General features: G+C 36.6%; 2 protein-coding genes across 7 annotated transcripts in view; one reads left to right on the top strand and one right to left on the bottom strand.

Annotated features, from left to right (window-relative positions):
• Nucleotides 1-17170, bottom strand: part of CMSS1 (cms1 ribosomal small subunit homolog) — a 256935-nt gene that overhangs the window by 189929 nt on the left and 49836 nt on the right. The window lies entirely within an intron of this gene.
• Nucleotides 1-17170, top strand: part of FILIP1L (filamin A interacting protein 1 like) — a 188092-nt gene that overhangs the window by 158167 nt on the left and 12755 nt on the right. For both annotated transcript variants that reach the window (XM_064410747.1, XM_064410748.1), the window contains one exon: nt 10354-13090. In XM_064410747.1, coding sequence (XP_064266817.1) covers nt 10354-13090 — 2737 coding nt within the window. The remainder of the gene's footprint in view (nt 1-10353; nt 13091-17170) is intronic.

Genomic DNA, 17170 nt, shown 5'->3' with positions numbered 1-17170 from the left:
CGCGGTGGGAGGAGTCTGAAATTGACACTGATAACATTTTATAACTTGTAAATGAACTTTTATATATCTAGATTAAAGCAGTTAAGTAAACAATGTGCAGGTTCTGCTAGCAAGAACTTTATTTTCAGCATTTGAAAGCACATTGTAAATTAATGATAAAAGCTAAAATGTATTACATCAGAAACATACTGTACATGAAAACATGCTACAGCTCCTTCAGTGACATCTGAAACAAGAAACTATAACCTGAATACCACAGACCATCAGCCAGGAGGCAAGGAAAGAGATCAAGCAGGGCATGTAGCCAAATGTCACATAACGATACTGACTTATAAATCAGTTTGGGCTACACTAACAAGGCACAGAATGTTCAACTGAATTCACAGTTCCTTAAAGAACAAGGAACTCAAAGTCTTCATAAGAAGGCACAAGGGAAGCATACATGCACGTGACCCTGTTCTTTCCTAAAAAAGCCTTTTCCTATGACAGTTTCTGAAAGGCAAAAAACACTGGAAAACAACTAAAGATGGAAAAAGTAAGTATCTCTCTTGGCTTTAGGAAGACTGCTCAGACCAATTTTAAAAGAGTTTAAGAAATCATTGGTCACAGAAATGCTAGAATTAGTTAAATATCCTTTTTTCATCCCAACAATTTAGGGTTTTTCTCCCCTAGGAAATAGAGAAATATTGATTTTATAAAACAAGGAAGTTACTCCAGCTGCTGAACACACATGCAAGTAGCTAAAAAACCCAAAATACCACAATCACCCTAAACACTGCTGTTGGCACTCTGAGTGGACATACTACTAAAGGATCCCATTTCTTTTACTCTTAAGCAGGGTGTTTGATTTTTAACACAGTGAACAACCAAGGCTGCGCAAAAATGTAAACATCTTACTTCAATACATCATAATCAACAGATCTGAGAGTAAAAAATGTTCTTCAGTTAAACAGTTAATCACAGGTGAAGAAGCTACTTAAACTATCATTTGCTATTGAACTGTGAATTATTAAAAGAATTCTCAAACTATCATCTTTAGGTCTCCAAGGTAGCTTCCTATCCTGTAATCTAAAACAATGTGTTAGTCCTCTTTGAAGAGGATCAGTTTGGAAAAGCCATGTAAACTTAGCTGCTGAACCAGAGCTCCTTTGCTCAGGATTAACATGTTTTAGACAAAACATGAATTGACATTGCACCTTTAGATAATTCACCAAGTGCTCCCAGGTCTGTGTGGCCAGAGGCCTACTGGGAGAAAAGAAAATACAACTTCCAAACACTAAGCAGGTTTAGAACAGGTAGCAAGAAAATGAATTATCTGCCAGGTCACCAAGTCACCAGAGCTATAGAGGCTCAGTACCTAGAACTGTATGCAGACGCAATTTGTCATGCATAAGGAAAAGTTTTGATACAATTTCCAGAGGTCACAGAGTGAAAACCAGGAAACTAGCAGGATTCTTCATCACTTGTAGCTTTGAAGTTCAGCTAGTTAACCCTGCCACAATGCATTGATACCATCTCTCTCACCTGTGCCTCCAACATGAAGTGCTGGCCAAGCCCATCTTAGAGAAAGTGGACACCCTCACATTAGCAGGTCTATGGGAAAAGATGCATATTTAGCTTCAAAATGAACTTCTGTTTGATATTAACACTGTTGCTGTTAACATTATTACCAGAAAAAGTTGCAACTGTATCAGAAAATCTGATAAAAGTCTCAACTGCACTGCTTCATGCAACTTAGCATCAAGGAAAATTTAAATGCCTCAAGCTAAATTTGCAACAATTAAGATTTACGTTTTCTGATAAAAAAGAAGAAATGGGGTGCCACCCAAGCCCAGTTTCAAACACTCTGAGTTTATTAAACACATACACAGAGCTTCTTCAGGAAATAAGCACACCAGAAAAAGGGCTTATTTTTTACCCAAGGATGTATGTATATAATAAAGGCTTATGGGTATGAACAGAACAGAACTCTCGAAAAGTAATGGAATTTGAATCCTGCAAAGCAGTGACACCACCTATATAATTTCTGACAAATGTTTGTCTAATTGTTTACAACCAGCCTTATTCCTCCAGTTACTGGCAAACTCTCAGTCTTCCCTAACAGTGCCATTCAGTACTAAAGTATCTTTATTTAACTTACCATGTTTAATCTATTTAAATAAATTTAAATCACAATTTCAGCACATAAATTCTTGTACACTGAGCATGAAGAATGCATAATAAAGTTTCCAGACAAGTTCCACCTGTCTAGAAGCAAGTGGCCACTGAGCAGCTTATCCAGGGCTGGCAGCATGAGTAGAATGCCTTCAGTTCAGAAGAATAAGTAAGCATGGCAGCATGGAAAGTTCTAAATTTTACCATTGCTAATGCCTGATAATATAAGGTTATCATAAGAGATAGGCACAGTGCCTACTCTGCCCATGGATGAAAATGCCCCAGACATTTATTTTTATATGAAATGTGTGTTAAAATTGTTTTAGAGAACATCCAGTTCCTGTAAATGTTATGGGAAAATGCCATTTACGACTAACCAGTCTCCTCAGCGACATGATGTGGCTGAGTGCTATTTTCTGTCATACCAAAAATATTAACTAATTGAAGTTAAAAAAAGTTTGCATAAATTAAATCCTTGCACAATTATGCCCAATTCTGGTCAAGACAGCAGTACTAGCACTGCCTCAGGTGCATGATATACCAGAACAGCACCCATTCTCCCACCTGTGCCCCCCTTAAGAACATTCCATAAAGAGGTCCACCTTGAAACCTAGGCACTATGAAGTTACATACAGAATTTAAAAAAAAAATCACAGGATTTATCTATAGAAATTGCTTAAAGAAAACTCAAAATCTTCTCTTAATATAAAACAGTATCATTAAATTGAAGTGTAAAAATGTGACTTAAGGGTTACAAATTTACAGTGAGCTGAAGGAACTGACTCATTCAGGGAATCAGAACTTCTGCAAACTCCTCAATCAACTGAAGGATGCAGAGTAAGACAAAAACTCACACCTCCAAATATTACTCTTCCAGCAACAGTAAACACAGCATAGCAGTGATGGCAGAGTAGTATTTGCCTTACACAAACCAAACACATGAGGCTGGGATCACCAGTCTAGTAGCAACCTCACTACAAGTATCCACAACTTGGGCAAGCTGCACTCTCCTGTTTGTGCCTAATCTTTCAATGGGGAGTGGGGGTAAAGACAGGCAGGGCTCCAAAGGACAGTTTTCAGGAGCTGAATTAACTCCTGTAACAGTTTTTCACTTGGTAAGACAGCAGGAGGCTGCAACCTCATCAATTCCTAGTACTGACACTGAATAGAAAATGCAAGCTCATTCACCTGCCCACAGGGTAAGAGGTGGATTAAGTCCTGACCTGTTTATCTCTGCAGTATTGAGTGTTTTATTACATTGGTGATTTTAAAAACAGCTCAGTAACTGTGGTCAAGCAATAACATTCTACCAGGAATAACACTTCAAGTATACACTTAAAACTCAGGTTCATAAAGACACAAATTTTCCCATCAATTTAACTTGTTAGCATGTAACATTAAATGCAATCATTTAAATGACACTGTTGTTTAAAAATCACAAATTACAAAAAACAGTAGTTGTCTTGGTTTATTTTGTGTAATTACTGCACTTAAAACCTGTTTGGATTAATAATAATTCTCAAAATCTGTTACAGTAAGTTGACACTGTTTTTTCCATTTTAATAAATCTGATGATCAGGCACAAAATTTCACTTGTTAAAGATGAAGACAAGACAGAAACAGGACCTGGATTAGTAACTGAAAAGTTCTGCCTCAGTCTTGTTGCTTTGACCCCTATACCACATCTCTTGTGGTTCATCTTTCCATTTCCTTCAGAAAGCTTTCCATCTGCAAAACTATAATTTGCTGGCTGACGTAAATTTGAAGAGTTCCAAATTCTGGTGTTGCATCTGAAATTACTGGCTTTATTTCTGACTTTACAGGCAGTATGGTGGGAGACATTGAGAGATGGGGGAGGAAGGAGAAGGCGGTGAATATGCGCTATCATAATATTAAAAAAAATTCCTGAATTACTAACTAACAAAACCTAAGTGCTGTTCCTTAGTGAGCTGGTTACCTTATTGAGGTATTTAGATTCAGAATAGAAGAAGATTAAGTCATGCTGCATGCAGAATCATATGGCATTGAAATGCCAACAGTAATGGATACTGACTTCAAAGAATACCTGAAATAGCTGTGAAATCTAGAAAGAGGAAAGAAAAAAGCAGAGTGCATCTGAGAAGCAGTGACACATCAGGGTCCAGCTCACAATTCATTGTGCCATGTTTTCTGATGAGCTGAATGCTGGGACCCTGAGTTTTAAAGGCTAACTTCAAGCTCATTAATATTGTGATTTCTCAGGTTAGTGGTCTTTTAAAATGTTTTCAGGATAAACAGTCAGGTCAAAAAACAAACCAAACCAAATAGCTGCCAACAATTTAATAGGACAGCTCTTCTGCACTCCCACCTAAAAATTTGACTCCCACCTCCCTATCACAATCTCAAACACTGTAGATGGCTGCCATTAGAAAATCAAAAATGAACAACAGAATTCATAATTTTCATGCTGACATTCAAATCCTTACTGTCACACAAAGCATTAATGCTTTCTACACAAGACTGATGTTTTGACAAGTGACTTCCAAGAACATCTAGATAAGGAAGGAATGTAATTCAAAATAGAAATTTTTTTTCTTAAATTGAGGTTTCATAATAAAACAAAACTGAATTTTAGTGCTGAAGTAAAATTACTTGAACTGGAAGTTAATCCAGTCTTAAATCTTAAATTAACCAATATAAGTTTGTTAAAATTTTCGCACACCATTTACTGTCACCAAATTTACCCCAGATTTTGTAACATTTATGAGTGCAAATATCCCTATATCTCCAGTAAGACAGCAGCTTAGTAGTTGTGAAATCATGGTCACAAACAACATCAGTGTTCCAAAATAATTATTTTTTTAAAGCATTATCTACATATGTTTACTCAGCATCACGACTAAATACATCTGGTTATCCATGCAAAATTTTGCCCGTTAACCCAGAACTGACAATACCATTCATCTTCTATGACTTTTATTAAGACTTGTAAAGCAAGTCAGCATTTTAAGCATCAGATAAAATGATAATTACTTTGTGATAGTCTGTGGAGTAATAAGAGCTCACACCTCCCTCATTAAAAGTTCTCATTTTATAAAATAAATTTCCATATTGGGAAATTTGCCTTACAGTCTCTTGCAGCTGAGACATCCTTTGTGGAGGTTTGTATCCTAGCATAAACAAATTCTTTGAAATTTACAGATGTAAATTAACGTAATGGAAAATAAATTTTAAAATAAGTATTCACATTCTGCTGGGAAGTGCTGACTGATTCAGATGAAGCCAGCAGATTACACAACAGCTATGGTATGTTGTTGCTGCTGTAATTTCAAAGGCTTTTGACTTTCTTTATGACAGAGGAAAAAGAAGCATTAATAAAGATAATAGAGAGCCATAAAAAAAGCTGCAACATGTTTTCATAAAAACGGCACATCGATAAATAGAACTGTAGGCAAAGGAAAAGTCAAAAAATTACAACTTGTAAGATTTACCAAAAATGATGAAGCATGTTTCTTCTCTTATTAAAGGCCAGACCATGTCTTATTGCTAACTGGGAAGAGTGCCTCAAAGGAAGAGGCATGACTTCATCCACATTTAAAAGCTTTCAGCTTAAAGCTTTTACTTGCTTTGCACCAGGGGAAATTCAAGGATATGTCCAAAAACTTTAGAAGTAAGTCTCTCATGTAATAACCTGTAGAATCTCTCATAAACCACATCTTTCATCTGTGGAAGGGTAAAGAGCATTACATAGTTAAAAGTGTGTATCTTTATGATTTAAAAAACAAGAATCACAGAGATTAAAAATCACTATAATTTCTGAAGAATGGTCTGATACAGATATTGACAATATGTACATCAAAAATTCCACAACTGGAGAGGAAAGACAAAAGCTGAGGTTTATAAACCAGTGTCTACTTCACCTGCATCCTTAGAAGACAGCCTTTTCTAAAGTTACCACTACAACATTTCTTAAACAAACAAAAAAATAATATTTTTTATTCTTATTATTAAAAGAATAACAGTTAATTCCAGAACTAACTAAAAAAAAATTTAAAAACAAATGTGTTGCAATCTCAGCCTCCCGTACTTTCTTTGGTTTCTGTGAAACGCAAAGGAAAAGTCGCCCCCTTAGAATTCTGTAAAACCATAAATTAAACAATCTCCATGTAATACAGGTCACCCCAGGAAAATGGAAAGTCCCTCTTAAAGACAAAATGTTATGACATGACACCAGGACAGTGAACTGTTATGGGAGTCTCACATCTTGTAGAGAATACAGTCATTATGTTGCCAGTTATAATGCAGTGTAGCTGAAGTTATATGCGCTTGCAAAAAATGAAGAAAAACAAGACAACACAATTGAATGCACGGTGTTAACACCAAGAAGCTCTAGCCTGCATACTGAGGGAAACAACTACAATGAACAGAGGAGAACAGAGAAATACAATTTCTTCCAGGAAATAAAGGAGCAGTTAACTGGTATTGCAAGTAAGTACAATATTAAGCCACCATAAAGCAATAATTTATAACAGAAGCTCTGAAGTAATAAGACACTGCCCTGACTCTCTTTAACTACCTATCATTCATGTTCATAAAACCAATTTTCAGTGTCTGTTTTTGGTGGCCTCAATTCAGAAAGGGTTGTTGTAGTCCTGTGTAAAAGCTCTGTCTAAATGATATACCTACCTTTGCCTAATACAAAATTACATGATCATGAAATTTAGCTGGCAAAAAAAGTGATAAAAATATTTTATTGGTTAGGGGAGTGTCTTTTCTTCTTAAAAAATTATTATTTATTTGAGCCAACTTTTTTGACCTTTGCATATTTTCAGTAAAATTGCTCTCTCAGATACTCTGGATACTGTTCTTCAGGGAGACAGTATTTTGGATGAAGTCAACACAAAGTATTTTTACCCTACCACCAGTCACTAAGTGACTAAGAAGTCAAAGCACTTCTTCAAACACATGACTTTTTAATTCAGATAATATACATACCCAAGCACTAACCCACAGAACTCGAGTTCCCAAAAAATAAACCCTGACCAAAATTAAGCAGTTAATTTAAGAACACAAACAAACAAATAAATAACACCAAAACCCCTGAACATTTCAGGGTCCTCTTCCATTCCTAGGTGCATATGTGCAGACACAATCACTGTGACCTACTGAACCATGAAACAGGAACCCAGCCGCCAAGGAAAATTCTTTGCAAATATTAACAGACTCCCAGTTGACTTCTGACAATATCAATCTTTATCCAAGAAATCACTGTCTATTCAGCAGTGTTGAGCATAGTTTCTATATAGCAATATATGACTAAACATACAGTTATCAAAAGCAAGTGAAAAAACTTAATGACACAGTGCGAAAAAATATACCATGCTTAATACATGCCTTTTTTCTTTCTAGAAACACATTAAAATCCTTTAACTCCTAGTTGTTGAGCTATGCTCTTAACTTCAATCAGGTGATTTTACAGAAATATTTTTTAAAATGAAATAGACCTCAGTTATTACAAATATTTACTTGTAAGTCTGTTTCAATGTTAAAACTGCATTTTGTCTTTTGAATGAATTGTTTTTAAATACCCAAAGTCTTTTGGCATGACCAAAGAAACAGACTCTCTTGAAAATCCTTACACAACAATCCAGGTACCAGTAATAAAGAGACTTTTGTTCAAATAGCCCATGCAACACAGACTTCATCAGACTTGACTTGATTGTCAACTTATTTTATTCATTATTTATGCACAATCATCTACTTGAATAATAAAAAATTTAGACAGCATCTCTATGAAAATTACAATTGTTTGTTACTATTTGGCATAAGAGCTTCTTTCCAAAGTAATGTAAGAGGCATGACTTCCTGGATCATTAAGACTTTCATTTGGCCAGAGGGTTATCAACTAGTTAATATGGAAGTGTTGGGTAAAACACTAATTAGCTGAGATATTAATGACCACAGCTAAATCTCCCTTAAAAAATAAATTACAGTGAAGCAAGCTAAAATAAATCAAATGCTAGTAAGTCCAAGTAACCATATTAGTATGTCTTAACTTCATGCACACACAAAACCTGAGTTCATTCCAAATGAAATTGTTAGTTGTGCTTCTGTTATGGTTTTATAGCTATGGCAACGGTAAATCATCAATTGAACTTCACTACTAAAGCATTCAGAGACAAGGGTGGGGAGGGAAAAAAGATTTTTACACTAAAAAGAATTAGAACTGAAAGTAGCACTGAAAAGGGGACTGAAGTTTGTATCCCATGAACACAGTAAAAAGCTGCCTTTGAGATGGTGCAGTCCTCCCCCCATTTATTTGTTCTGTCAACCAGAAGCATTCCTTCAAACTCAGTTCACAAACCTCTCCCTTTCTATTGATACATTTTCATATCTGTTCCCCCCATTATGTTAATTGACTGTTGTACAGAATTTGTGACTGCTTCAAGACTTTGATTTTTATGGCTACTTCCCATTCTGTTAATTTTTAATACGAAGCATTTTATTACATTCAACATCGTGCAACTTAGGCACTAAAATAGAAACAGTAGGGACTGTGAAGATGTTATAAGAAATTTTATTATCATGGATTTCTACACAACATCACCATTAAATCAGACAAGTCTGGTGGACAGTAGTACAATGATGAGGACTTGCTCTCTGTGCAGGAAAATTACATTGCTTCTGAAGGGGATGCTGCTGAGGCAGCCTGTTGCCCAGGAATAGATGCCTTCAGTCAGTCAACAGCTAATTAAAAGCTGTGCAAAGCAGGCCCTTATCTAAGCTCTTCCTGAACTAAAAGGGAGGCTGCAACAGGAACTTGTCAGTGGGAAGCTGTAAAGATTCATCACTTGGACATGGACTTCACAGTAGTGACCCCAGACAAATGTGGAACAGGAATCCTGTGTTTCAGCAGCAATTTGACAGCTGTCATTGTATTTCAGAGGGGGGAAGAAATAAGGATTAATGGGTTTTTAAACAGTCATTTTGTACAAGTACAGTCTTGATAACCAAATCATTTCCTTCACATGATCTACACAACTGAGTCTGTGCCATTCTTATGAACGTCATTCAAATTCTAATTCTTTATTACTTCAACATAGGCTTTTCAGATTTTGTTTAATACCAGAATGTATTTATCTTGACTGTAGGAAAAATGTAATTGAAAGGAGGCATATGTGCTGGCCAAACCTAATCATACTTTAGACGAACTCCACAAACATCTTGACAAAGAAAAATCCACAAAAGAACCTAAGAAGTTGAGGTATTTGGAGGTTTCTTAGGCTCTTACATTAACAAACACACAACTTTATCCCAAGTCTCTTGCTAATTAAGTATGTTGCATCCCAATAAAGAATGAGTATTAACCTTGTAAAACTAATTTTGGAAAATCATGATGAAAACCTTCAAGAATCATGTAAAAACAGGGATGCACTGAGGCATAGCTGCAAATCCAGGCCTAACACACATTAAGACATTTGAGCTTTGTTAGGTTCAAAAGGCACAACTGAATACCTCTTTATCTGCTGACTGCATTTGTGTGTGCATGTGTGTGTGTATTTGACATGAAGTCACAAGGCCTGCACTTTCACTAAGGACAGACTTGCCTAATTTTGCTCTGGTGTGCTGCTTAGCAATTCACATTAGGCAGTCTAACTGCCCATTGTGGCTACATTTCCTTCACATACTCAAAGGTCCTTAAGTTTTGATTCTAAAATATCAGAATGGTTTATAAGTAACAAAGCTAGGAGTTTTATGATGCTGTAAATCATATCTGCCCTTGAGGGCTGCACTGACCTAATTTCTCAAGCATTATAATAATCACATTTCTTAAAAAAAAAAAAGGCACAACACACAAAAACCCAAAGCTTGCACGCACATACCTAGCCTCAGCAAACAGCTAAGAGAAATGCAGTTCCAGTGAAGAATAACAGATTAGTTTTGTTGCACTGATCCCTGTCAAAAGTTGAAAATGTAATTAAAGAGGCACAATGAGAAGTTGCTAAGTCTAAATGATCATGCTGAAGTGTTCATTACAAAAGAACTTCTGAATAGGAAGTAAGGCCAGTGGGCGCTTCCAAATAATGCTGCAAGGAGAGGTCTGCTTATAGTTACAAGTGAATGTTCATGGACATCTGGCAGAAATATTATAGTGTTTCAAGTGTGTTTTTAAATGCCCACTAAAATGGCTACAAAATACAATATTATTTCCTCCCACAGATTGAAAAAGCTTCTTGAACAAGAGACAGTATATCAGGCAAAAAAAGAAAAGGAAAACAACAAGAAAATATCTAAATTGAAAGAAGAATTGACTAAACTGAAATCCTTTGCTTTAATGGTGGTGGATGAACAGCAAAGACTCACTGAGCAGTTGAATCAACAAAGTAAAAAAATTCAAGAATTAACCACTTCTACAGAACAAGCACACAAAAAGTTGACTTTTGCTGAAGCAAAAATTCAAGAAGAGAAACAGAAATCCAGCAGGCTGGAGGCTGAAATTCACGCCCAGAGCAGTACGATTTCCCGAGACCAAGAAGCGATGATGGCCAAACTAACCAATGAAGACAGTCAGAATCGCCAGCTCCGGCTAAAATTAACCACTCTCAGCCGGCAAATTGATGAGCTGGAAGAGACCAACAAATCTCTACGAAAAGCAGAAGAAGAACTGCAAGACCTAAGGGATAAGATAAATAAGGGAGAGTGTGGGAACACTGCACTTACGGCTGAGGTTGAAGAGCTACGGAAACGACTGCTGGAGATGGAAGGAAAAGATGAAGAACTCACAAAAATGGAAGATCAGTGCAGAGAACTTAATAGAAAGTTAGAACAAGAAGCATCACAGAGCAAGAACCTTAAAGGGGAAGTGGATAAACTTAATAAAAGAATTATGGAGCTGGAGAAACTAGAAGATGCTTTCAACAAGAGTAAACAGGAATGTTACTCCCTGAAATGCAACCTAGAAAGAGAAAAAATTTTAACAAAGCAGTTGTCCCATGAGCTGGATGGTTTAAAAGCTAGAGTTGGCGAGCTTGAAGCCATTGAAAGCAAGTTAGAAAAAACTGAGTTTACACTTAAAGAAGATTTAACAAAGCTGAAGAGTTTAACAGTGATGCTTGTGGATGAAAGAAAAACTATGGGTGAAAAAATAAAGCAAACAGAAGAAAAGCTGCAAGCTGCAACTTCTCAGCTTCAGGTGGAACAAAATAAAGTGATGTCAGTTACAGAAAAGCTGATGGAGGAAAGTAAAAAGGCACTGAAATCAAAATCTGATGCAGAGGAAAAAATGTCCAGTGTTACAAAAGAAAGAGATGAATTGAAAAACAAACTCAAAGCAGAAGAGGAGAAAGGAAGTGATCTTGTTTCCAAAGTGAATATTCTGAGTAAAAGACTTCAATCTTTGGAAGATGTTGAAAAAGAGTTTCTTAAAAGTAAACGTAAGGAGAGTACTAAATCTAGCACCTCCTTGCAGCAGGAGAACAACATAATCAAAGAGCTTTCTCAAGAAGTTGAGAGGCTTAAGCAGAAGCTCAATGAAATGAAGTCAGTAGAAGATGATCTTATGAAAACTGAAGATGAATTTGAGTCTCTAGAACGAAAATATGTCAGTGAACAGGACAGAGCCAAGCTCCTCTCAGAGGAGTTGGAGGCTGTGAAAATGGAATTGGCGAGGTATAAATTAACGGAAAAGGCAGAGTCCAATCAGGAGCGCCTTTTTAAGAAACTCAAAGAAGAGGAAGCTAAATCGAGTCACCTTTCCAGAGAAGTAGATGCACTGAAAGAGAAAGTTCATGAATATGTGGCAACAGAAGACTTAATCTGTCACCTGCGAGGTGATCACACAGTCTTACAGAAGAAACTCCTCCAGCAAGAAAACAAAAACAGGGAGCTAGCAAGAGAAATGGAGAGCCTCACGAAAGAACTGGAGAGGTACAGATCCTTCAGCAAGAACATCAGGCCCGGTCTCAATGGAAAGAAAATTCCAGATGTGCAAGTTTTTTCTAAAGAAATCCAAACAGATTCTGCAGACAATGAACCACCCGATTACAAAACCCTCATGCCTTTAGAGCAAACAGTCATAAATGGGCAGCTCTATGAAGACAGTGATAATGAGGAGGAACAAACAGCATCTTTGAAAAGCAACTCATCCACTGCAAATGCCGGAAACAAAAAATTATGGATCCCTTGGATGAGGTCCAAAGAGAGCCATCCTCAAAATGGAAAGATACACACAAAGCAAAATGGAAACTGTGCACAGACTGGAGATCTAGTGCTAAGTCATACACCCGGCCAACCCCTTCACATAAAAGTAACTCCAGACCATAGACAGAACACAGCAACCCTTGAAATAACCAGTCCTACCACGGAAAGCCCTCACTCCTACACAAGCACAGCAGTTATACCCAACTGTGGCACTCCAAAGCAAAGAATAACCATTATTCAAAACGCCTCCTTAACACCTGTAAAATCAAAAGCAGGAGAAGGTTACGTGACCCCAGAGCATGTAATTTCTCCTATTACTATGACTACTACTTTTGCAAGATCTCAAACTCCTGAATCGTGTGGTTCTTTAACTCCTGAAAGAACAATGTCCCCTTTGGCTTTACCCGGCTCAAGTTCTCAGGAACAAACACTCTCCTCGGAGCCTTTGGAAATGGGAGCCAAGCACGCTGTTTTTAGAGTATCCCCAGACAGGCAGTCATCATGGCAGTTTCAGAGATCTAACAGTACAGGATCAAGTGTAATAACTACTGAGGATAACAAGATCCACATTCATTTAGGAAGTCCTTATGTCCAAGCTCTCACCGCTTCCAAGCCCATCAGCCCGTGCAGTGCAGTGCAAGACAGCAGAACTCCAGCACTAGCTAATGGCCTACCCACTAAGCCCACCAATAAAATCACCAGCAGTATTACTATCACACCAACAGCCACTCCTCTTCCACGGCAATCACAAATTACAGTAAGTAATGTCTATAACTGACCCCCATCCATGCTGACACCCTTACCAGCAACCCATCCTGTTTTTCATCCCAGCAAGAATTATTTGGAACAGCCTCTTTACTTTGGGAAAGTTCTGTGCATGAACTGTACAACAGCATATGGAACTAACGTTAAGTTTTGCCTGCTTAGTGTTATCAAGTGTGCACTTACTGTATATCTTCTCATTGAAATACAGTTATGTAAAATATTTAGTCTTGCACTTGTATAAATGCATCTTTATGTATTGCCATTTTCAAAATAACTCACATTACTTTTGACTGCAACTTGCCTTGGTAAAATATTTTAACATTACAAAAAAAACCAGTAAATAATTATTTTCATCATTGCTTGCTGAATATTTTTTGTTTGTTTTGTGTGGTTTGTATTTTTTTTTGCATGTATGGTAGAATTTGAATTAAGCCATAATACTGCCTGCTAACTTCAGATAAGACTTGTTTCATTATCTTCCCTGCTATTTCCCAATTCCTTCTAGCCCTCTCATTTCAGGTAATTATGAGTACATCACACACAAAATATTGTGTATTGTACAATGTTTGGTTAAAATTCTTTTTAAACCCTCATGCAAACTTTGCTTGTAAGTGAACCAAGTTCAGAAGCTTGTATCACAAAGTAATTCTCCCCAAACAAGGGGTTTTTTTCCAGTACAATAGAAAAACTGCAGTCATTTAGGTATGCTGCAAAACAAGAAACAACAACATTTGAATTTCTAAACAATAATTCAGGAGAATAGATTTACATACAATATTCAGATTTCATCTAAACTCCTAGCCACAAATCTGACAAACAGTATACATCACACAAGTACTCTGCAGAAGAAACAGGATTACCAAACTATGGCATACCTTCAAGTTTTTTACTTCAGACAGAGAAAGCTTGGCAGAAGCATTAAGAAGCAATACTAGATCAAGTCTCCAAAGATGCAGGCCTCTGGGTCTGGTATAAATAGGAGTGCCATACAGAATTGACAAAGCAGGTTAAGGTATTTCAGTGACAATTACAGTATTTGTGTCTGGGAAAAGCACAGAAATGTAATGTACCAAACAGTCAGTTTCCCTTGAAATATTGCTAGTGGTGGAAGAGCTTCACATACAATGTAAATCAGTCCAGAAGATCTGGAATGCACATTCAAAATCCTCTTTTTCACAAAGACTGTACACTCCAAATCAGAATTGTAACAATTGTTCTTATTCTAAAAAGTTCTATTCTATTTTTTAGAATAATATTCTAAAATATTCTATTACATTCTTTTATTCTAAAAAAGTTATATTCTAAATGTCCATAAATTTGATGCTTTCAGGGGAGTGGTGGTAGTATGCATTATTTTTAAAAAATTTAAAACTGCAACCTCCTTATCAACAAGGAAGTTTGCAAGTAGGCAGAAAGTCCCTATTCACTAAACCCTTATCTTTATTCTGCCTATATTCCCAAGAGGAAAAAAATATTTCTGCAGTATAACTTAGCAACGGATTCAGCAAACAACCTTGGCCTGTGATCTCACATAACAAGGGAACTTCTATCGTTTTAAGTCCTTTTGATTGACAGGAAATTAAATGTTTATAACTGTAGATAATAACTACTTTTAGAACTGTTTCTATTGAAAAGCAAAGTCCACTGCCCATATACACTTTTTTTTCAGTAAACAGTGGGAAGAAAAAAGAATGAAATTATATATGTGATAGAAATGGATAATAACATATGTATTAGAGTTGAACAATGGCAATTTCAAAAAGAGAAATTGTGTGTGGAACTGCACAACCCCAGCTTATATAATCTGAAGTTACTAGGCTTCCTAAAAGGTCCTTCTTCCTTGTTTTGTCTCACTCTATCTCCATGGCTGCACAAGTGAGCTCTGACCAAGACCTGGGTCAGAAAGAGTACATACTCTTATTCTGCAAAGCAAACTTCGACTCACACCTACTTCAGCAAAAGTTGCTGTTGAAGACAGCGGCCAGAACTCAGGCAAAGCATAATTATAAAATTTTTAGAGCATGTTAATTATACGAGCAAGCTACCTAATTACATTCAGGCTGCGCATTCCTAACTGCAAGGCTCAGTTAAGAGCCCAAAAATCAGTACCTTCAAAATACATTCTCTGCACTTCTGTTCTTTAGGATACCGCATATCCTGCTGATCTATACCTAAGATCTCTGCAGGAACACATTACAAGCATGGTACTGAATAACTGTGTCTGAAGTAGTCACATGCCAGCATACTAACAGACACCAAATTCTCCCAAAATTAAAAGACTAATGCTTGTCCTCCAGAGACACTAGAATTTTCTTCAGCTAGACCTAAAAAGCGTGTAGGAAAAAAAATTCAGATCTACGTTCAAAAATACACAGAAGTGTGTTGATCATTAACCACCTGGCCACCTATTAGAACATCTTATAAAAGTACAAATAAGGGCATAGCAATAAGCACACACAGTCCTTTGGACAGTTACCAAGCTATTATGAATAAGGAAGTCCAGTCTTTAAAGCTCAGATTTGAATACAAAACCTAGATGAAAGTTCACACCATTTGTAAGTATAATCATTTAACAGGAAAGTACTTCATTCCCTGTCTTACACTCATAATGATTTATCAGCAACTGTCTAATTAACAAAAGACAAAGGAAGCAGCCACTCATGACATTAACTCCTAAGTAAGAAGCATCAGCACTGACTGGAAATAAAATTGCTACATTTCCTAAAAACGCACCTTGATTAAGGGATGCTTATATTCCCCTGCTGATGAAACAAACCCTGTGTAGATTTAAGTGACTTCACAGCAAAATTTTTGTTAGTCAATCCAACAGATTAAAAAAAAAAAATCGAATAATTATTTTTGCCTGAAAATAAGGTTTGCACAGTGAAACAGATTTGTTCGGTTTGAATTGCCAAGATCAATATAAAAGCAGAGAAAATAAGCACCTGGATGTACTTCCTGAGAGCTGAAACGTAATTGTTTAAACAGAAAGAAGTTAGCTGTAATTTTATCATAAAATAGCAAATAGAAAGCATAGCTTAAGGAAGCAAATTACTGAATTACAAATTAACCTTGAGTTGTTCAGATCACCACTCCATATTTCAGAGTATTTCCATTTTGCTGAGTGGAAATAGCCACCTGCTTCCTTGGCAGACAATAAGAAAACAGGAGAGCAAGGAGAAATTTGACTAAGTTATCTGCACATTGATTCAAGCACTCTGAACAAAAAACATCAAGCATAATCATATTAAAGTTTGACAAGTAAGGCAACTTTTCTAGGATTTCAACGACTCTGTAAGTGGTAAGTACTGCTGTTAATTTGGAGGCTGAGACACTTTTGCTTTCAGCAGTTGCTCAAAAGCCTAAAGTCTGACAGGTATGTAATGGTTCATTTAAATGTTACGGGGGAAATAAGGTCACATAAAAAGAAGCATTTATCAGAGGGATTAAGCTGTGAAAGAGAGCATAAAAACAGTTTTCAGCAGATCATAATATCAATTCTTCTCTTTTCCAAAACTCTTGGCAAGCATCTCTAAGGTCTAAAAATCTACCCTTTCTCCTTTGTGTTTAGTTCCCAGCAAAAGGGAGAATTAACTGATTAAAAAATGACAGCAGTTACTAGCCTACTTTCCTTCACCATTTTGGGTTTATTGCAGTGAATGATCAAATGCACACAAGAGAAGGCAGCACCAACACTTTGTTGTTTATGCCATTCTTTATATGTGATTAAATTTCTCAGAAGAAATACTTGCAATTTTTGTCCTTACAGGGAGGATGGATGAGGGGAGGGAGGGAAAAGGAAGAAAAGCAAAAAGAAGAGAATACCAAGCGATAGTGGTAATCTGAGACCAAAGCACCCATCCATCAACTATGAGGTAGTATTTCAAGTTATTTAAAGACCTCCTTCAAGACACTAATTAAGAAAAAGAATTGACAAAAATTACAGGAGCAGACTGCTAATCTTCTTGATACAAAGCCCCATAGCCAATACGGTGTGTCTGGGGACAGTATGTAAGACTGTAATAAGAAAAAGATCTGTATGTAAGCATTTCATGCAAGGATTAGGAAGGCG

This window comes from Passer domesticus, chromosome 2, assembly GCF_036417665.1.
Source record: "Passer domesticus isolate bPasDom1 chromosome 2, bPasDom1.hap1, whole genome shotgun sequence".
In the NCBI taxonomy this organism is placed as follows: Eukaryota; Metazoa; Chordata; class Aves; order Passeriformes; family Passeridae; genus Passer; species Passer domesticus.
This window is presented reverse-complemented; position numbering and strand designations above follow the sequence as displayed.